General features: G+C 34.7%; 1 protein-coding gene across 2 annotated transcripts; it reads left to right on the forward strand.

The window, feature by feature from the left end:
* Positions 1–4,306: 4,306 nt before the first annotated feature.
* Positions 4,307–22,918, forward strand: LOC121257789 (MMS19 nucleotide excision repair protein homolog). 2 transcript variants are annotated; one of them, XM_041159026.1, is made up of 21 exons: positions 4,307–4,536; positions 5,628–5,690; positions 5,778–5,832; positions 6,153–6,250; positions 7,795–7,953; positions 8,188–8,247; positions 8,966–9,154; positions 11,782–11,835; positions 13,217–13,303; positions 13,410–14,118; positions 14,454–14,833; positions 15,157–15,230; positions 15,695–15,800; positions 16,033–16,937; positions 17,183–17,258; positions 17,361–17,472; positions 21,504–21,580; positions 21,774–21,854; positions 22,048–22,127; positions 22,213–22,704; positions 22,791–22,918. In XM_041159026.1, the coding sequence occupies exons 1-20, from the start codon at positions 4,465–4,467 to the stop codon at positions 22,244–22,246; spliced, it is 3,471 nt and encodes a 1,156-aa protein (XP_041014960.1). In that variant the 5' UTR covers positions 4,307–4,464; the 3' UTR covers positions 22,247–22,704; positions 22,791–22,918. The 2 variants fall into 2 exon arrangements, with proteins under 2 accessions (XP_041014960.1, XP_041014967.1); XM_041159033.1 differs by lacking the exons at positions 4,307–4,536; positions 5,628–5,690 and having other exon boundaries at positions 5,792–5,832; positions 7,799–7,953.
* Positions 22,919–23,327: the final 409 nt, after the last annotated feature.

Below are 23,327 nucleotides of genomic sequence, written 5' to 3' on the forward strand. Positions count from 1 at the left end.
ACAAAAGATACATTCAGTATTGACATAACAATAACCCCTATTCTCTACTATCATTCTTTGATGTTCGTCCTCTTGCTTGTGAAGTTCATTCTCTCTCTATTAGTTTGTCCTTTTGTTTTGGAGCTTCATACTCACGCAACAATAAAACATCCCCTCTCTTCTGAAGTTCATTGTCTATTGTCAGGATTTTCTCAAGTAATACCGATTGAAGTATACGTGCCCAAAGAAGAATTGACATCTTGCTTTTTGTTGCGAACAATTCAAGAAGAAATGAAAAGCTGTCTCATATATCTAACATCAATATGATTATGATTTTTAGCCTTGGTGCTTATAAAACATGAAGCACTTAGATTAGCATGCTTACATTAATGATTAGAACATGACAGTTAACTAGTGGAATTTTGTCAATATTCTGCACTCAAACAATAGAAAACAGTATCATAAAGTGGTGATGATTTGTCTACTCCAAGTCTGTATTATTCACTTTGAAGCGCAAGAGATGTACAGTATTGAATTTGTACTGTTTAAGTTATGCTATTTAAGTTGCTAGCAAGAAATGCCAAACCTAAAATTCCATCTCAAAGAAAAAAGAAGAAAATGTTGTATTGAATTTGTTAAATAGAAGAGTAGAATGGGTATTAATTTAAACACTGTAAAAACACTATCATCTTGTTGTGGACTGCTTTTAGGGTATCACACCAAGAATCAATCAAAGCAAATAATAGCTTCTTTTTTCAATTGATTGAGGAAACATTGATATGGGACAAATTAAGTCTTGAATAGGAGTAAAAATTGAAGGATTGCTCTATGTGAATCGACAGAACTTTTGCTATTATCCATGACTATGAGGAATTTTTTCCAAAAAAAAAAAAAATGAGGATTTCTCAATTTCGCTATTATCCACGAGATCTTGACTAGTCTTTTGTCTTATGTTAACAATGTTCACTAATCAATCGGATTCATTCCCAAAAACACGTTGACTCCTACGCAATACACATGTTCTTCGAAATTAATACAAGAGGAAAAATTTAAATTTGTTCTAATTTCGCTAAATTATGTCAAAAACATATCAAAACATGTACAAAAATATTTGAAGAAGATTCTTACCGTGTTGAGATGCAGATCTGGAAGCAGGGACGTGTTCTACCTTCCAATTTTTGTGTGCAGCCACAAAATCATAAAGAGAAAAAAGAGATGAGACTTTGAAATGTATGCCTAAACGCTAGAATTACAGAGAAAAAAATAGATGGAGTAAACCCTAGAATTTCATAGAATTTGTCGCAACCTTAGAATTTCATATAATCATTTTTTAAGAAGCTTATTTACACGGAAGATTATTTCTTACAAATCCTAGAAAAAGTCACAAACCGCAGATCTCTTTCGCAGATCTTTGCTCCAGATCTCTATCGCACACCATTGAGAGAAGATGTTACATTTTGGGGGAAATGTAGTGGACTACTCGAAGAGGGGGAGATGAAACCCAGGGAATGGAGTGGGAGCTGCAGATTTCGAGGGGGAAATCACAATGCATGTGAGGGGACTGAGAGAATCATAGAGAAAAAGGAAGAAGAAGAAGAAGAAGGTGTCGCTGAAAACATATTCCGTGATTTGGGGTTTTCGAAATAGTCATGGAATTTTTTGCTATTCACAGAGAAGAATAAGAAGGTTCAGGGTTTTCTGAGGAAAGTTGAGGGATTTACAGTGAAGAAGTTAGATTAGAAACGTGCAGGGATTGAGGGTTGAAACCCAGAAGCAGTTGAGGGTTTCCGTCGAAGCACTCTTTCGAATACGAGACCGACTGAGGGGGTGGGGGCGACGTGGGTGATGGGGTTTAGAAGAATGAAAGAAGAAAGAAACGGGGAGGGAGGAGAGGAAGAAAGGGCAACGCGGGAGGTTGGGGGGAGAGGAACGAAAGAAACGGGGAGAGGAGAGAATGAAAATTCAAAACGTAGCCCCCCGTCTGAGAGAGGGAAATGACACAGAAGGTGTGCAATTCGGATGCAGCAAACAGGGGCTGATCCGAAGATTTTCTCTTTTTATAAAGTGATATTATTTTTATAAAATATTTTACTAAACTATCATTTATTTTAAAATATAATTATGTAATTTGTTGTAAAAGGTGATATATATTTACTATTTTCCATATCTTTTTGCTATTATTCTTTCGGAAAATGCTACTACGACTCTTACTTTATATCATTCACTATGCCTTTCTGATGTACCATTTATTTAAAAAATTAAAACACAAACGTAAAGGTAGTCTTTATTTATTTATTTTTTTGTATTTTTGAAAGCTATTTTATTTTGAATATATATTTTTAAAATTTTTTTAATAAGACACGTGACACCTCATTGTAGTACCATATTAAGAGGATAAAGTGAGTGATATAAATTAAGAGGCATAATAACAATACCTTAATTTTTCATCATCCTATATCGCCTGATTAAATTATTACAAAATTATTTATAATTTATTACTTATCATTTAATTATTAAATACCAAATAAGAAGATCCCGAAGGAATGATATTACTTCCTGACTTAATATTAGATAAAATTAATAAATCAATTTTAAATTATTTGATGTCACACCAATAAACAATAAAATAGTGATAACTAAAAGACATTACTCCAAAATTAAATTACAGGCAAATATGAATATCGATATAGTTGAGCAGTACAAATAGGATGAGTTTTCGTGGAAAGGTACGTGACATAAACATGCAGCTGCTTGCCTTATTTTATTAATGTGATTATTTAATAAATCTTTAATTTTAATATGGCTTAATAATTATTGACGGAAAAATCTACTTTATTATTATTTTTATTATCATTCTCTCAATATTTTTTGGTGTGATATTAAATGATAGATTCATAAGTGAACCATAATAAATAATTTTCAATTATTTAATACCATATCATGAAATTATGATAAAATGAATGATGAGTAGCATTATTTATTATTAACTTAAAGAATATTGAGGTATTATTAACTCAGAATACCTTATTATTATTTATTATTTTATTATTATTTTTTACATATTTTTAAATACTATTTATTATTAATACTATTTATTATTATTTAATATTCTATTATTACTTTTTTATTAATAATCACAAAATACCTGAAAATATCTCGCTTAGATGTTCTAACATTTTTCATTAATTATACAAGCAGGAAGGGCGGATTTCTAACATTTTTCATTTATGATTTTCTTCGGTCACACGTACAGGATACACACCCCCATTTTGATGTTTCTGTAAGCAACTAGTGGAGATTACTATTTTGGACGGTGTTAATACGAAAGAAGCAAGAACGGGGTGGAAAATAATAGAAAAGTAAAATAAGTACAAAGTAAAAATTAAGACTGTATTTAGATAATAAAATAAGATAATTTTAGATAAAAATTAAAAATTAAATAAAATATTATTATAATATTATTTTTTAATATTATTATTGTTTTGAGATTTGAAAATTTTAAATTTAAATTTGAAAAAATTGAATTGTTTATTATATTTTATACGAGAATTTAAAAAAATTATAATGATAAAATGAGATGTGATAAAATAAATTAATTTGAGTTAAGATATTTTCTTAATCCAAACGGGACTAAGCCTTCTCGTCGATGTACTTAATAGTAATATATTATTGATTTAGAAGTGTTTCATAATATTTTATATTTTTTAAAAATTTTAACAAGTTTTACAATAAATGTTGTATTTATATAAATAGAGATTTTTAACAATTTGGTTATCCAAATATTAGTAATAATTAGAACCGAATAGACTCTATTAGGAATATATTAATATCTACATTTTTTTTTATAGATTATGGACAATTTTTATACACTGAAGCTCACATAATATGCTTTGTTTTTTCTCTTAATTATAAAAAAGTTAGAGTAAAAAATTATAAAAAAGAAATCATGCCATTATTTAAGCACTAATTTTATACGGGGTTAGAACGAACAAAAATTAGATATTTTTGAGTTTTGTTATTTATCATTCATACGTATCATACATTATGCTTATTTTTATTTATTTTAATTTTAATCTTATTTTAATTTTATTTATTTTTATTTTAATCTTTCTAAATTAATTGAGTTTTTTCACTTATCATTTATATACCAGGTAAAAATAAAAAATTTATGTGTGATGTGTGAATAATGAATATAATTCTTCTTTTTATAATATATTTCACAATTATATTTTAAAATAATTATATTTATATTATAAATTATTTTAAAAATAATCATAATTGTGTAAAATATCTATAATTAAAAAAGGGGTCCCATTCTACTCCACAAATTCCGTTTTCCTTTCAGTCGCAGTTGAGCTTCTAGACTCCGGGGCGCGCGTTCTTCTCAAGCTCCCAAAACCCTCCCTCCTTCTCTCTCGCTCTCTCTCGCTTCTAAAACCCTAAATTAATTTTTGTCTTTTTTGATAAGTTAATTTTTGTCTTCGAATGGCAGAATCGTCTCGGTTGGGTCAGTCCATTGACTCCTTCGTCGACTCGTCTTGTTCCCTTACGCAGCAGGTTCACTCTCTGCTTCCTTCTGCTCCAAGTTATCGACGTTCATTGTAATTATCTCGTGTCTTAAGTATTTGAATGCCTTCTTATTTGCCTAGAAAAATCATTAAAAATGTAATTTGACCTAATTTATATAATTATGGGATAAGCCGCTATCTATCATGCCTTCAATTACGTGATTTTATTGTTATTGTTATTGCAAAGACTATGATGAGTGTGTGATTAGGGAAAAGTTAAGTTTGGTGGAACATGACAGTGCTTGTTCTGTTTTTTAGTTCCATATCTAGTTGTCAAACCAAAATCTTAGTTCCATATATTCTTTCTTGCTGTGAACACGAATAATTTATGCGTGTGTTAATATGGCCATTGCTTATACGTTTGGGGTGTGTATGCATGAGAGAGAGAGAGAGAGAGAGAGGACTTTGGAAATCTAGGAAATTAACGAGGTGCATTGGAATAATGGGGACAGCTTCCAAGTAAAGGAATGGAAATAATTAATGGAGTGGTAGGATCAAGTAAAGAAATGAAAATAATTAATTGATGCTAGGATCTTTCGATGTTGAAGCATTTTAGAAAAACATTGATACAAGCACTTGACCTTCTAACACATGATTAAGCACGGTGATCTTATTTAAAAAATATAAGAATCATCAAGCCTATCTAATAATTGGTTTAAATTGCCTTAGTGATAATGTTATATTTTGCCCAAAATGAAAATTGACTTTATATCTGCCTAAACAACCTTATTAAGAATTTTTAGGTATTCTGTTCCCTAGAATCATGGTAAAATGCCACACAAAAAGCTTAACTAACTCAACCATTCATCCAAATTCATTCCTTTGTTGACCCTTATTTGTAAACAAACCATAGTGTAGTACTGACTCCTTTTACCCATCACTTCATAGATGTCCAGCACAAACTTTTGCTTACTGCATTCACTTCACATGCTCTCTCCGCTAGTGTCCACCCACAAGGCATTTATACTAGAGACCAGTGCTACTTCCTCATTCAGAATATGAGCCACCACTAACAGTTTATGTGTTGCTGTGTTGTGGGATAGGTTAAATTAATTTATTCAATTTGTATGTGCGCTACAGGCTGCTAGCTTGGACACAATCACTTCTCTTGTGAAGAATGGTGTATTATCTGTGGAAGGACTGGTATGATCTACCTGTATCATTAGTTTTATTTATTATTGCAAATTTGCATGCATGGTTGGTATATTAAATATTTTCGTTTGTATTTAGGTCAGAGAGATGGAGATGTATTTGACCACAACTGATAACATCATTCGTGCTAGAGGTACCTCAGTTAACCTTAAGACGTGTTGGTTTGAATGATTTTTTGGTGACTATTATAAAAATAAATCAAGTTACACTTTGTGTGAGTAGTGCAATACATATTTCCTATGCAAATCTATGTTTGTGATGGTCCATTGTAGATATCTGCAAGGAAAATTACTGTTTTTTTTTCCTCCTCTTTATGGTAGTGGTGGGGTTGGTGTCTGGGGAATAAGGGCCTTAATTTAACTATGAAACACTAAATTGTTTGTAAGCTTCTTTTCCTTCTAGGGAAATGAAGCCAGCACCTAACAATTTCTAGAACATGGTAATCCTTTCCAGGTATCCTTCTTCTTGGAGAAGTACTCGCATGTCTTGTATCAAAGCCGTTAGAGAATGCTACTATACATAGCTTGATAGGTTTCTTCACCGACAGATTGGTGAGTATGATTTTTTTTTCTGCATCATCATTTACTTAGGAAATTTTGATTTCTAATTCCTGCTTCTGCTTCTGATTTTCATTTTCATTTTTTGTTTAATACTTCCAATTTTTTCCTTCATTTCTTCATCCTTTTTCTATTATTCTCATTTTTTCCTTTTAAATTCTACCTGGCATGTGTGATTTTTATAATGGTATTGGAGCCTTGGATAGATGCTGCTCCATGGGTTTTTAACACATTTACAAATATCATAATGGTGGTGTTGTAATTTTTTTCTTAATTCTTATCTATATGATTGATATTTTCTAACAAGATCATCAAGTCTTTGTTTACACACACACACACACACACACATATTGATGATGTGAAACCTCATCAAGGTGGGTCCCTTTGGACCCACTCTAGGAAATAAACTTTGGATACATGACCTCACCCACCAGAACTATGTATCGGGTAATCTCCAGGGATTTTCATTGTTTCTTCTTATTATTGTGATTGTTTATAGGATAATATACATGCATATATGCATGTGCATGCTTTCCAAATTTATCAAAAGGGGTTGCGTTTGCATGGTCTCCGGAATTCCTCATTATAAAAAAAATCTGTCATAACATGGAAATTGCCGAGCAACAAGAATTCTTGGTGTCATCTTTGTGGCAGCAAGCCTCTCTGCATGCATTCTCAAAGTGTCCGGGCACGAATTTATTCAAGTGTCACCAATATTGCTTGTTCTTCCTCTTGTTGAGATGATTTTTCTATCGTGAAGCATTTCCTTTGGTAACTTGATAGCATGGAATAAGGGTTATTTCCATGAGAGAATTTTTGTGATTTGGATTTTGATTCATAGGTTGCATCTGGTTTCATCATAGTTAATAATGTAAATAGCTGTAGTAGCGATAGAGAATAGATGTTATATGTGTAAAGGGCGATTGAACTTGGTTGCTCACTCGCACATTACTCTTTTCTTATCTTTTCAGCTATAGGCTTTTTAGACTTTGTGTGGGACGTGAAATTATGATGGGGGATTCTTTCTCCCAATGTGCCAAATTTGAAAAATGTGCTTTTGAATTTTGATAGCTGCCAATTATTTTTCCTATTTTTTTTTTTTCATGCATATGGACAGTGAATGGTATGTATTCTTTTTGACAAGTAATATTTTTTAAGAAGTGAGAAGCACATGTATTCTTTAATTTTTTTTTTTTTTTTTTTTTTTTGTTTTTGAATTATTCTGTATAAGGGAGTTCCATATGGAGTCTCTTTGCTTGATTTTTTTCTCATTTCTTTTCTGGTTGTACACGTTGTGAGAAGAGCTGTCAGTAGTTTTAGACACTCATATTAGACATAATGTATGTCTTAACAGTCAAATAGTCAACTGTAATAGATTTGAATGGATTACGTGTCCATGAGCTTCTTGTATCGGTTTGCAGGGTTACATTCAGATCCTACCGCATTGTTGTTTAAGAATTATGTACTTTGTTGTTATATCGAGGTATAATTGATAATACCATATCTATATATAATTGATAATACCATATCTATATCAGGCAGATTGGAAATGTTTACGTGGTGCACTAGTTGGTTGCTTGGCACTGATGAGGAGGAAACTTGACGCTGGGATGGTCACTGACACCGATGCAAAAGCAGTTGCCCACTCTTTTTTACAGAACCTACAAGTGCAGTCTTTAGGACAGCATGATAGGAAGGTGATTTTTTCTTCTCACTCAGAATGATGATAAGGTATATGTAATGCGCGATATCTCATCAATTAACCATACCATAAGGGACAGGAGTATGCAACTTTTTACATGAATGATGGACTATTTTTTGCAGCCATTGTTACTGGCAGAAAATATAATAGATCTGCAACGGTACCTACCAATCCAATGCCTTGTTATGGTTTCAAAGTATTTGATGTTACAATAAAAATGTTCTTGCAGCTTTGCTTTGAACTTCTGGAGTGCCTGTTAGAATGCTACCCCGATTCAGTTGCTCCACTGGTATTGTTTCTAGTATATATTTCATTTGCTTTATGCTGTCCTCTTTTTATAGGATTGGCATCACTTTCGCAGGTCTTACCATGGCGAGTGATCAAATACTTTCTCCCGAAACCTGTTTAATTTTAGAATTTAGCATGTCCATTTTTACTGCAACCATGTATGATGCAGAGAGTTTCTTAGAATATCAATTTAAGATTATGATAAAAGCTTTTGATTTCAAGATCCCATGCATCGACATTGCACTTGTTGAGTTATATTATATGAATCACGTAAAATCTAGAGTTGAACATGTCTATTTGGCATTGCAATTTATGTTACCGCTGTCTTCAAATAAAGTATTTTATTCCAATTCTTTAAGCTAGTTGTTAGTCATGTCATTTTAAAATTATGATAAAAGCTTTTGATTTCAAGATCCCATGCATCGACATTGCACTTGTTGAGTTATATATTATATGAATCACGTAAAATCTAGAGTTGAACATGTCTATTTGGCATTGCAATTTATATTACCGCTGTCTTCAAATAAAGTATTTTATTCCAATTCTTTAAGCTAGGTGTTAATCATGTCATTTTAAAATCTTTCAGATTTCTTGATAATGAACTGTTGCTTGCAACCAACATTAGAGAGATTTAAGTTGTCTGATGGCGTGTCATTAGTTAATGTTTCTCTGTAACATACTTCTTTTTTATACTAATCATGTTTTCCTTTGTTATCTAGGGTGATGAGCTTGTTTATGGAATCTGTGAAGCTGTTGACTCAGAAAAGGATCCTCAATGCTTAATGCTGACATTTCGCATCATTGAATTACTGGCACGACTATTTCCAGATCAATCTGGTCCACTTGCTAGTTTTGCTGGGGATCTCTTTGAAATTCTGGGCTGTTATTTTCCTATTCATTTTACACATGTAAGCTGAATGTATGGCCTTAACGCTTGTTGCATCCTTTCTTATTTCTATGTATTTGATTAGTGCAAGTTCCTTTATTTCTTCTAACATAATTTGTCAATATTTCTTATGCAATTATTATTTTTAATTGGTAATCAAGGTATTTTATTCATAAGAGTAGGCAAACTGGCAAAGCCCAAGTATACAGGGAGTATACATGAGAAATACCTAGTTAGTGTTTACAACTGATAGTAAAAATTCATGTACAGTTAGTCCGTTACAACCAACGGCCCCCACCCATGAGAACAATGTTAAGAAAAAAACTTTCAGCTCCTCCATTGTCTTCTCACGGTTTTCAAAGCTTCTATCATTTGGTTCCCGCCATATACACCAACACATGCAGATAGGGACCATTTTCCAGATTGCTGCGACTTGTGAATTACCTCGGAGACTTCTCCAACTAGCTAGAAAATCCACCAAACTAAAAGCCATGACCCATGATAAACCAAGTCCTGTGAAGAAGTAATCCCACATGTTTCTCGCCACCTCACAATGTAGAAATGGATGATCTATCGATTCCCCATCTTTCTTACACATGCAACACCAATCCAACACCATTATCCGACATTTCCTTAAGTTATTTGTGGTGAGAGTTTTGCCTAATGCTGCTGTCCAAACAAAAAAAGCAGCTTTTGAAGGAGCTTTTGTTTGCCAAATGCTCTTCCATGGAAATGTGTGCTTGCCTGGGCTCATTAAAACTTTGTGAAATGATCTGACAGTGGATTTACCTTTCTTGGATGGACTCCAAATCATCCTATCCATGGTCCCTCGGGGTCATATGTACAGAATACAGTGCCGCATGGAGCTCTGTGATTGTCTCCAACTCCCAGTCTTGGGTTGCCCTAATAAAATCAACATTCCATTGAGGGGAGCCACCAGAAAAAACCAAGAGGACCGCTATCGTTGCATCCTTCGCTCGTGCGAACTCAAATATGGCAGGAAAGGTATCTTGGAGGCTTTGTTCACCACACCAGTTGTCATACCAAAATCTGACACAAAAGTGATCACCCGCTACAATATGTTTATGTCTTCGGAAGAACTCCCAAACCCTTCCTAATGTATTTCCACAGACCCACCCCATATGGACCATGTACCTCATTCGAACACCAACCGCCCCACGCCTCTCCAACCTGCGCATCTCTAACAGACTTCCACAAGGTCCCCCCTTTTACGTTGATACCGCCACAACTATTTACCCAATAGAGCTTGGTTGAACTTCATTAAGCTACCAATTCTCAATCCACCCCCTGAAATTGGAGTACAAACCATTGACCAATTAACCAGATGGAATTTGAACTCATCCCCCAAACCACGCCACAAAAAATCGCACTTCTCAAGACGGTTTGCAACCTTTGCTAGTAACGGGAGCAAGGATAAAAAATAAGTGGGTAAGTTGGATAGAGTACTTTTAATCAAGGTGAGCCTCCCACCTTTAGACAAATACAACCTCTTCCAAGATGCTAGTCTACGCTCCACCTTCTCAATCAATACATTCCAAATCTGCTCTTATGCAATTATTATCTTCCCTCGAGCAATATTGCATCATTTCTTACTTCTATGCATTAGATCTCGATGCCCTTAGCTATTTTTCAAAATCTTCAAGGTGATAGTTCCATTATGTCCCTATATGCTCATTTGATGTATATGGAATGAAAGACATGTTAAAATCTTCGAGGAACGTGAACAGAGGACGGAGGAGCTCAAGAATTTCTTTATCCATAATCTTCTCCTGTAGAATGCAACTATAAATGGACTTAGGCCCTGTTTGGATTCAGAGATGGTCTCATCTCATCTCATCTCATCATTACAATTTTTTCAAATTCCCACACAAAATATAATAAACAATTCAACTTTTTCAAATCCCAAAACAATAATAACATTAAAAAATAATATTCTAACAATATTTTATTCAACTCATCTAAAACCATCTCATTTCATCTCATCTCATCTCACTATCCAAACCAACTTTTCTAGAATCTTTTTTTTTTACTAGTTGGGTCTCTCATGTATACTACCTGTGTATTCGGGTTGTCCTGTTGCGCTTATTAATAAAGATCTTCTTACTTATAAGAAAAATGATGTCTTCTAACATAATCTATCACTATTTCTTATGCAATTATTATCTTCACTCAAGCAAAAACTAGGGATTCTTGAAGACATTCAGCAAAATGAGAAACCAATGACTTTCTCTTATAATGCTCATAACACAACATGAGAGTATCCAAGGATTTCAAAGACTACCTTCTATGCCCATCTACTTTTTCAAAACTGAATAAAATCTAGTCTATCTTCCTCTACTTGGTTAAACTTATTTGTAAATGCTATGAAAAAAAAACTTATTTGTAAATCCTAATGACGAAGATATGAAGCCTTATAGGTGAACTAATGAGTTTAATTAAATAAAAGTTACTAAAGTTATGAGTGCAAGGCCACCTTCAAGTCATTTGATATCCTATTGTTTGATATGAAAGTTGAACTTTTCTAATTCTTGGATGAAATTCCTGGGCACAATATCATGTGACACTTTACAGGCTCTTGCCTGTCACTGATATGTGATATTTGGGTTTTTTTTTTTCCCCATATCACAGCCAAAAGCAGAGGATCTTGGTATCAAAAGAGATGACCTATCAGAGGCACTAATGGTATGTCCCGCTTACTTTTGAGTCTTCTTAGAGCTTATCATACTTAGTCTTATGGCTGAATTTCATTACTGTAATACTTTTTTCACAGTTTAGAGTTTCGAAGTGACTTCTTGTGAAAAGATCTTTTCCCCCTCTTGTTTTTGATTCCTCTAGTCATATGTGATTCATACATTACATATATGGAGTTGGGTGAAGTTTCATGTGCTCTGCTAAACAGAATAGAAATTCTCTCATTGCTAGATTGATTCATATGATTTGATGAAGAATGAGCAAATGATGGGACTTTTTTCTATAAAAGGGAAATGTGATGCTTGGGTGGAAATGTGGTAGGACAATGCTTAATCTTAAGGGCATACAATTTGCCTTTCCAGTTATTTGTGGCTGTTGGAAGATGTTTTTCTCTGCATGAGAATAAAACATTTACAACTACCTTGCTCATTATTTCATCTCTTTCTTTGGAATACCAGTATGGTCCCAGGTTCTTATATTTAATTGAAATTTTCAATAAAGTCTTCTGAGCAATTTTCTTAAAATTTGACACAAGGTTGAAAACATAACACAGGAAGGAGGTGTGTACTTTGTACCTGTACGTGGGAAGCATAAGCTCCCTATTTCTTTTTTGCTTCATGTTTGCTCTTTCACTATGTGAAGCTTTGATCTTAGATAGCTACAAAAGTATGTAGTTATTATCTGGAATGGATTGTCAGTAGTAAAGAAGGTAGGCAAGCAAGGTGTCCTACCAACTTCAGCTCCCTGCCTGGCTCCTCGAAGTTGGATCTACGGTCGGGCTACTACCAAGTGCATATTGTGGAAGGAGACAAGCCAAAGACAACCTGTGTGACAAGCATTCAACCTTAATAATAAAGGGATGTTTGATTTGGTTATGCCTTTTGGAGTAACCAATGCCCCTGCCATGTTATGCACCCTCCACAATGAGCTATTCCACTTTTTTTTAAGAAAGTAAAAATATGGGTATTTATGCAAAATCAAAAGAAAAGCGTTTGCGAAGACCATGTTTAAATCAGAAAATAAAAACTGTGGTTTTTCAGTTGTCAATTTATTTGATTATGACACAGCAGGACGCCACTCAATAGGTGTTTATCCCAACTGTGTGGAATTGGCATTTCGCATGGCATAGGCTGAGTCACTTTAAAGAGTTTATAATTTAAGCAAATTAAGTTAATCACTCTGTGTGAGGGAAGTGATGATCATATGCATAATTTTAATTTTCTGATAGTAATGCTAATGCATAATCCAAGTGCATTTTCTATGATGTAATGCCTTTTTCTTATAGTTTATTTGTATATAACAACCCCATTTCTTGTTGGACATGTTACTCTCTCATTTCTCATTAACATCAACTGTATGTATCTTTCTGCAGTTAGCATTCTCCTCCACACCCTTTTTTGAGCCATTTGCCATTCCATTGCTTCTTGAAAAACTTTCTTCTTCTCTACCATTTGCAAAGGTTGGTGCCAATTCTATGTAATTTTATGTTCTATGATTGTTTTTTAAGTAGCATTTTTTTACTATTATGCTTTAAAATCTGCTGAGACCATCTTATATGCTCTTAGGTTGATTCTCTAAAGTATCTCAGCAGTTGCACATTGAAGTATGGAGCAGAGAGAATGTTAAAACATGCTGGAGCTATCTGGTTGGCAATTAAAGATGCAATATATAATTCAATACAAGAGCCGGCTTTATCCTTTACTTCAGAATCACTAGTTGGTCTTGGCTTTCAGGAGAATGAAATTGCTAAAGAAGCTTTAACACTTCTCCAGCGGGTTATTGTGCAAAGTGATAGTTTGTATTTAAGTTTGATTGTTAAAGATGAAGATATAAATATGATTTTGAACACCATCACCAGTTACGAGAGTTATAATGATATTTACTCGCAAGGCAGGCTGAAATTACATGTAGTTGGTCGTTTCCTCTCTATTTCTGCAAGGAGTTCCATTGCTTCCTGCAATAGAGTGTTTGAAAGTTTCTTCCCGCGATTGATGGAAATTCTTGGGCTTCCTGTAAAAAACTTGTCCGGGGATCACTCACCAATTGTCAGTTCTTTAATCTCCAAAAGACTTAATTTTGGAGCTCTTTATCTCTGCATTGAGCTTCTTGCATCATACAGAGATTTGACTGCAGGCTCCAAGGAAATTGCTTCCAAATCCATTTCTGCAAGTGAGACATGCTACTGCATGCTTCAGAGCTATTCAAATTTATTAACTAAGGCCTTTTGTTCTACCTTGGTGACTAGTCCTCAAGATGCAGATATTTATTTTGGAGGTGAATGCTTCTGCCTTGGAACGTCTTTGGAATTTATCTATTATTATTATTTTTTGTTAAATTCTGGTGGGGATACTAGGATTTTTCTTTCTTTCTTCCCTTTTTTTCTCTTAAAGAAGAAAATCAGAATCTAATGTCGAGAGTAATACCAGTAGTCAGTTCTCGTGTGAATTCAGTCATTCTGAAATTTTTCATGGTCGGTTTTATCTTGTTTCTTTTTGTTCTATCATGATTTGCTTTTTGGGTTCTGATCGGTTCAAGTTTTTTGATATCTGAGAATAAAGTACCTGTAAAATCCTGACAGTATTGCCCTTTTCTCTTGGATATATATGTAGTGAAGGGTTTGCAGATTCTGGCTACTTTCCCAGGATATGTTTCTCCAATGCTGATATCTGAGTTTGAGAGTATTTTGATCACATTCATGTCAATTATCACCCTGCATTTCAAGAAGACATTATTATGGAAGTTGTCATTGAAGGCGTTGGTGAATATTGGCTCATTTATTGATGAATATCATGAGTCTGAGAAGGTTTCAAGCTACATGGGTGTTGTAGTTGAAAAGATTATTTCCTTGGTGTCTCTTGATGATTTTACCATGCCTTTTCCACTCAAACTGGAAGCAATATCTGGCATTGGCGCAAGTGGACTGAATTATATGCTGAAAATTGTCCGAGGATTGGAAGAAGCTATATACACCAATTTATCTGAGTTTTATGTATGTATAACATTTTACTTCTCTATCGGGTAGTGTAAAAAAACTAGGTCCTGGAATGTCCTGTGTAAGAAGTTGGTTCTTATGTATTTGTGACATCCTTCAGTGGTGTTAATTTACTTCAAGATGATGTTATTTACTTGGTTTCTCTGTTATGAATTCTGTGGGGAAAATCAGTTTTCTCAAGGCCAACTTCGGGGCTGAGGACATTTCCTGACCTTGTATTTATTGTTGGTTTCATTTTGTTCTTTCCTTGCACAACTTAAATTTAAGATCATTTATTTTCTTGATCTTATGGCAGTTCAACTTCACATTTGTTTGTGTAGGCACATGAAAATATGAAGTCACCTGAAATCACCATCCGGCTCTTGGAATGCTACTCTAATAAGGTGCTTCCACGGTAAACAGTTAAACCTGAATGTTCTCTTTCCATATTCTCAGTTCCTTGTGCTTCCACTACGATGATATGCATTGAGTGGATTTGAACTTATTTTGCAAATGTGATATGCTTACGATATTTGATATTAAGGACATTTTTCTTTAAGCTTTCCCCTTCAAAACATAAGATTTGATCCTCCCCTCTTAAATTATCAAACACCACCACTGGTCCACTACTACGAAACAACATTGATTTCTAAAGATGTCTAGTGAATTCATAAAAACTTCCTATTAAAAATGTTCAGAGCCATATTATTGCTATTGTGATTCCCATTTTAATGCCCCCCCCCCCCCCCCCCCCCCCCCCCCCCAACTTTTTATGGAGCCATTCGTTGTGATTTCTTTTTGAATTACCTTTACATATTAGAAAAAAAAAAAAAGATTTCCTGCTGAGCAAGTCAATCCTTTTGTTGGAATGGTCTGCAGGATCCATGAAAATGGAAGTTTTGATGAAGTTTTGTTGCGCTTCCCTGTTAATGTATGGAGCCAAATTGAAAGTCATGTTGATTTTAGTATTCAAGTCCAAGAAATGGTAGGTAAAGCTGCTGTCTTGTTTTATACCCATAAAAAAACTGCTATCTTGTTTTACGATCTTTATTATTATTAGTTTTAAAAAAAATTATTATGTCTAACTATGATGTCTGATGTGCTGAAAACCTCCAAGTAAATCTGACATTGCTGGTTGGGCTGCATTGGTTACCAATTAAAGATCAAACACATTTCTATTCTGAGAAGTGTTATTGACGTGTTTATTTCTGCTTTAGGAGCTTCTTGATGCAACAATGACTGCAATGAGGCATGCTGTTGCATTTTGTTCAGTGGAAAGCCAAAACAAAATAATCCAGAAAGCTTACAGTGTTCTTTCATCAAGCACTTTTTTTCCACTGAAGGAATTCACGTCCCTAACCATTCAATTTCAACTGGGTGGGCTACAGCTTGCTCAGAAGATAGACAATTTGTCCTATAGAGATGAATGGATTCTTTCATTATTTGCATCTGTAGTTATAGCAGCTCGTCCTCAAACTCCCATTCCAAATCTTAAAGAAATATTGCAATTATTTATGACTACACTTCTCAAGGGTTCTGTTCCAGCAGCTCAGGCATTGGGTTCCATAGTCAACAAATTGGGTAAAGAGTCCAATGAGTTAAAGATTTCAAGTGACTGTACCTTGGAAGAAGCTCTAGAAACCATTTTTCAAACTAAGTTATGGAATTCTCATGATAATGGTGCTTTAATGAAATCTAGTGGAACAAATAATGGAAGTGAAATGAGCTTTGCTGATTCATGCCTTGGTATGGTGAACAATAATTTGCCCCAGATACATGCCATTGCTGGACTATCATGGATTGGAAAAGGTTTGCTTCTGAGAGGTCATGAAAAGGTTAAAGATGTAACTATGATTTTTCTGGAGTTTTTACTCGAAAATAACAAAGCAGATGCTTTTCCATTAAAGCAGAACTCACTAGAGAGCAGTAGTGAGCGGGATTTGCATCCTTCTGTGATAAAAAGTGCGGCGGATGCATTTCATATTCTAATGAGTGATTCTGAAGTTTGTTTGAACCGAAAATTTCATGCAGTGATACGACCACTCTATAAGCAACGTTTTTTCTCGACCATGATGCCCATTTTGCAGCCTTTGATAATGAAAAATGATTCATCACTTTCCAGGTACAGACCCTATTCCTACTCACTGTGAATTGAGCTTGGCTTTTCTTGGCGCTCATCTGATCAGTGTAGCTATTTTATGTTACTGTGCATTGTCTGTCTTGAAAAATTCTCAAGTTGATTTAAGGATTCTTACCTGATTATTTATTAAATAAAAAACTGAAGTTTGATCCTTTACTTGAGATTATCCTAGTAAAAGTTTGAAAAGGATTAAGGGTACTCGTGAAGTAATTCCTCTATAATCTCAGATCTATGCTGTGCCGGGCTTTTGCACATATCATATCTGATACTCCACTAACTCCTATCCTGAGTGAAGCCAAGAAGGTTAGTGTCAGAATATCTCAGTATCTGCAGCGATTAGATTTCATGTCCTTTTCCATATTTTGGACTAAATCAAGAAAGTAAGATGCCATAAAAATTTTGCAGCTTATACCTATCATTCTGGATTGCTTGTCCATGCTGAACAAGGATATTCAGGATAAAGATATATTGTACAGTCTCCTGCTAGTCTTATCTGGGATATTGACGGATAAAAATGGTAAGGCTAAATGTATGGTTGGTGCAATTCTTTTGTTATTTTTCAGGGTAGTTGTGCTTTGTGCATAACTGCATGCATTTAGAACATTGCGTCATTTTTGTTCAAATTTCCTTATCACCCATGTCAAAATAGCTACAAATATTACTTACCAAAACGTATCTATGAAAGATATTGCCGTGAAAAAAGTCCAGTGTACTTGGGCTTTTGCCTATCCGTATTTTCTGTATCTTATCATTTCCCTGCACATTAGGACTTTAGTTTTGTGATCTAATAAAAAAATGTTGCAGCTAATAAATAAGACAGTACTGAGGTGTATTTCTCTGGTGGGGCTGTTAGAGGGTGCGGTTTTGTAACAACCCGATCCTAAGATTAGACCATAAGATAGGTTTTATGTATTGTTCATATTATTATTATTATTTTATTAGATTTTACATTTATTTATTTTACTTCTATTGTCATCTTAGAAAATATGCTAACAGTAAATTAGTGATTTCCTGAGGAGTCACGTCGTTTCCATTAGTTTCCATATTGAATTAGTTTCCTAGTTTGAAACCACAACTTGATTCCTCAAAATCCTCTCAGAACCCGTATCCTCGTAGGAATAATTTCCAAGTGTACCAAACTTCAAACGTCGCATATCTTCTGAGGAGTCACGTCGTTTTCCTCCCCCATCGTCTATAAAATCTCACGTAAACCCACTGTTTTAAAACACACTAAAATACCCAGATGAACAACAATTTCGCGTAAGCCTTCGTTTCTGCCCAGCCGCCGCCGACCACCATAGGACGTCGGAGCACCACCCACGGTGCCAGAAACTGCAGGCCAGCCCAACCCCGTCGAGCCCACTCCCTTCAGGTAAGCCCATCGCCGTCAGCCACCATTTTCTCTCCCTAGTGTTTTTCGGTTTGATGGTTCTCTCTCTAAACTCTCTCTCTCTCTCTCTCCCTCTCTCGGTGTCGCACCACCATAGGGACCCTCCTAGTTGCGTCGCCGGTCACTCCCAGCCACCCAGAGCCGCCGTCGCACTCAGTCCCTCTCTCGGTGAGTTGCCTTCCGTCGCACGATGGTCCTCTCAGGAGCATTTCTTTCTCAGCCCTTAAGGCTTTTACTTTACTGGTATTAGAATGGGCTATGGGCCTTAAGCCTTTTAGCCAGGAGCCTTATAAACTTGAAGAGGGCCTATTAGCTACACGGGCCATGTTTTAAGCTGGACCCAATCTTACAGAAACTGGTTTATTATTTTAGAAGACTGTTTTCTAATGTGGGCCTTCAATATTATTAAACCTGAGTTGCAAAATCATTACAGTGCTATTTTATAACATACATAATATGTAGATATTTTCTACTATTTTATATTTAAAGGACTAGATATGATAATTTAAGTGGATGAACTTGGGTAGACAGAAACTGTTTTATGGTTTAAAGTGGGCCAGTGGTGCTCTACAAAAACATGTTTTAGTATTTTATTGGGTTGGTTATATTCTCAGAAAAACATTACTTTTACATGGACTTTATCTACTTGAATAATTAAGAGCCTATAGACACAATTTTTATAAAAGGTATTTAAAGGATTTTAAAGTATATTATGGAGCCTATTATTTTAGTTAAATTCCACTATACTTATTTAATTACGTAGAGCATTACGACACGTTTTGCTAGGAAATTAGTAACACCTAGTACCTCCTATAGGTAACGCGCTACAAGTTGGAAATCAGGAAGCAATGCTAAGACGTAAATAGTATGATCATACAAATGCATGCGTACTGTGAATATGATTGTTATTATTATGTATACATATTATTGTTATGTATGAAAATATGATGTGCTTATGATGATTATCTACGTTACGCTAAGAGACAAGTCAAGGTTAGATTCCTTTCACGATCTTGATGAAATATGAGATTATGCTTGAATGAATGAATTTGTTTGATCGATTGAATGTTACTAAGATCATATGAAAGTCATGAGATGTTCATGTAGTAATTCAAATCAAGTATGCCATGTAATAGAATAGCCAGATTATGCAAGCCATGCTCATGTAACACTTAGATCATGTATGCCATGTAGTACTTAGATCATGTATGTCATGTTCATGTAGTACATAGATCATGTGTGCCATGAAATGTTATAAAATGTTCAGATCATGTTATGATTATGTCATGTTATGCCATACCATGTACAAGAAAATGCCATGTTATGCTATGCCAAGTACAAGAATATGCTATGTTAAGGAAGTTCATGGAGCTTAATGAATTCTCATTGTTCATGTAGTACTTAGATCATGTATGCCATGGAATGTCATATAATGTTCAGATCATGTTATGTTATGTCATGTCATGTACAAGAAAATGTCATATTAAGAAAATTCATGAAGCCTAATGGATTCTCATGTATTAAGAAAGATAAGAAGTTTTAAGACAGTGCCACGAACTCAAGCGTGGTTAACCACAAGTTAAGTGAAACACTTCACTCCATGTTATTCAGTTAAGTGGAATACAGACCCAAGCGTGTTTCACTCCATGTTAAAACAAGATAAACAAGTTATTATGCATTCACATTACATATTTGCCATGATTATGTATGCTTCCGCTCATGTTAATGATGAATATATATATACCATGTGAATTTGTGATGATATGTATACGTATGCAAAGTTTTCAGAAAGTTATGTTGTGTGTATGATTGTGAATCTGTGATGGTGTAAATATGTTGTGAAGAGTCTTTAGAAATTAAGTTCATGCTAGGCCAAATTATATTTTACGGTATGATGTGCTACTTACTGAGTATTCGACTCATTTTTATTTGTCTTCTTGTTTTCTTTCGTGTGTAATTCTCGTAGATAGGGGTGGGCAGCGGGCCCCGCCCCCGCTGCCCCGCCCGGCTTCTGCCCGCCCCGCATAGAGAGGGTATAGCCGGGGCGGGGGGCGGGATGACATTAAAAAAAAATTTTTATTTATATATATTAAATAAATATATTGTATATAGATATACACAATTTATAAAAGACTTAAAATTATATTCAAGTCATTGGATTTAAGTCCCACATTGCTTAAGGATGACTATTGTATTGCCTTGGCCTCCTATATAAAGATTGGCCTAGGAGGCCAAATCAATCCAAAATCTAACTCTAATGAGTTTAAATTTTTTTATATTTATAAATTTTAATTTATTATTTAAAATATATTATAATTTTGGTCTAAAAAAATATTTTTAGACCAAAAAAATTTTTTTTTAACATAATGGCGGGGGTTGGGGGAAAATCCCCAACCCCGCATGGTGCGGGGCGGGGTGCGGGGAAGGGCACCCCCCGCCCCGCACCATGCGGGTAGCAGGCCTACTCGCAGATGGTGTCTATAATGACGTAGAGCTGGATGGCCAGGAATAAACCTAGTATAAAGACTTAGGAAGGAATAAGTGATATTCACACAAGAATTAGATTTCTTTTATGTCACTCATAGGATTAGTTTAGGTATGTTCTTTTACGTTACGTTCTGTTTTCGAAACAATCATGTTCAATTCAGTTTTAATATTTTTTATGAATTTCAATAAATGAGGTATTTCAGGATATGAATCTCTTTACCGGGCATTAGTAATATCTCTATCCTACGGGAAGGAGGTGTTATATGTTTGGATAGTGAGATGAGATGAGATGGTTTTAGATGAAAGTTGAAAGTTGAATAAAATATTATTTTTTAATATTATTATTGATTTGGAATTTGAAAAAGTTGAATTGTTTATTATATTTTGTGTGAAAATTTGGGAAAGTTGTAATGATGAAACGAGATGAGATGAAACACTTTTACTATCCAAACGCCCGCATATGCCGCTGCTGCTGCTTTTCATGGGGAAACAGATATGCATGATCCTACAAAAGCCATAGAAGGAAACATGTTTGTCTGACTATGAAAAATGCAATGTTGTGTCTCACTCCTTTGAATAGATGATTATTTCAAAATTATCTGATTATGCTGTGTTCTACAGTGACTCTTCACCCAGTTCTAGTATATGATCTATTCTGTTTGTACTTGCAGGGCAAGAAGCTGTCATTGAGAATGTTCATCATGTTATTAATAACCTTACCAAGCTTATTGCCTACCCTCATATGATGGTACTGATTTTTTCTTCAAAAGAAAATCAAATTTACGATGTTGCTGACTTGTTTTAGAAATAAATTCACTTGTTCTTAATTACTACATTGTTGAGTGTATTTTTTTTTTTTTTTTGGTTATGCTGTGGACTAAAGCTTTATAATAGAACCAAATTGCAAGTATCTGAGATTTCTTTATCTTGTATGTCTTCAGCTTGTTCGGGAGACAGCTATACAGTGTCTGGTTGCCATGTCCGAGCTGCCCCATGCAAGGATCTACCCCATGAGAATACAGGTTAGTAAAACTTAGCATAAGAGTGGTTAATATTACCAAATAGAACTATCCTACGGATATTTACAGCAATGCTCCACTCTAGTACTTTTAGACCAACATATCTTTATTCATTTTCTTTTCCCTTTTTATTCTTTAATAAGAATGTTTTTTATATGGCTGTGGTGCTCGACTTTGTGATTCTATGCATTTTCAGGTACTTCGGGCTATATCAAATGCTCTTAATGATCCCAAGAGGGCTATTCGTCAGGAAGCTGTCAGATGCCGGCAGGCATGGTAAATGCTTTGAGATCTAATGTTTTCTTCTTTTTGGGAGGATTTTTGTGTTTATTTCAATTAATTTCTGTTGATCATTGACTAGGGCATCAATTGCATCGAGAAGTCTTCATTTCTGAAGGAAGGCAGCCAGAGGTTTTCTGAAGCTGTTTTGGACAGTCTCGGGAGTCTGGGACGTGTATTTTGTTATTTGTCGTGTTTAGTCAGCATTCTAAATTTTAGGCCTAGTTCGCAAGATTAGTATTTTTTTTATTAGTACTTAACATTAGTTGACTTTACCGCCTGTATATATATCCAAGTGGGACAGGAATTTTTGTGGTAATTGAGAACATTGACGGGAAGTAATTTGATTTTCCCTGGAAAAGAGGAACTTTTACAAGATAATAGCCAAAATAAAATGTACAAATAGCGGTGATGGGGAAATATATTGAGACTACGAAAATGATCAAATTGCCATTCAACCTGTTGGACAGGCAAAGACTGAGAATAGACGCAGGTTTCGCAACTGGAAATGTTAGAAGATGAGAATCCATCCCAACTGGCAGGCCTGTGATGCTGCTCTAGCCGGACAAAGCAGGTATGGTTTTCCACTTCTGTTTCACTATTGCAGCCCCTTAATTTTTTTTTTTAATTTAATTTAATTTATAGTTTTTTTATTTGCAGCCTCTCAACTAGCAGGCCATCACAAAGGAGTTAGATTTAGTTGGAACCATTCCTAAACGGTAACTAGTCTTACCTTGATCAAATCCAATTGGTATGAGTTCTAAAAGATATTTAGTTTTAACCGGCTAGTGAATGCAAGCCGTTGCTTATTTTTGCTGGCACTATAAAAGAGGATAATAGGAAGGCAATGACCACTTCCAGAAGTTTGGGGGAACAAAAAGGTCATTGCAACATAATCCAAATATAAGAGAGTTCAGTGCACTGACTAAAGAAGGCCAAATTGTATATGATATCATCCCCAATATGTGAATCTCCAGCGCCAAGGGAGTTGCTTGGTATTTAATACGATATTCAAGCGATTTCCAATCAATAAAGTGAGGACGTAAACCTTTTTTTTTTTTTTTCTCAAGAACGGGACAGATCAAAAAACATTAGTCTACTTGAATTGCTATACCAAACACCTTTAGTGCTTTGAATAAACGTGTTCGAGAACTAAAAAAATTCGATTATGTCCTGCTGCTTTTTTACAGTACCTAT

The sequence above is a fragment of the Juglans microcarpa x Juglans regia genome, chromosome 1D (genome assembly GCF_004785595.1).
Source record: "Juglans microcarpa x Juglans regia isolate MS1-56 chromosome 1D, Jm3101_v1.0, whole genome shotgun sequence".
Taxonomy (NCBI): domain Eukaryota; kingdom Viridiplantae; phylum Streptophyta; class Magnoliopsida; order Fagales; family Juglandaceae; genus Juglans; species Juglans microcarpa x Juglans regia.

Excerpts from the sequence above, each read along its gene's own strand:
- LOC121257789 (XM_041159026.1), top strand. The coding sequence starts at position 4,465 with ATGGCAGAATCGTCTCGGTTGGGTCAGTCCATTGACTCCTTCGTCGAC. Across the intron at positions 5,833-6,152 it reads TAACATCATTCGTGCTAGAG|GTATCCTTCTTCTTGGAGAA; the intron begins GTACCTCAGTTA and ends AATCCTTTCCAG. Across the intron at positions 8,248-8,965 it reads CCGATTCAGTTGCTCCACTG|GGTGATGAGCTTGTTTATGG; the intron begins GTATTGTTTCTA and ends TTTGTTATCTAG.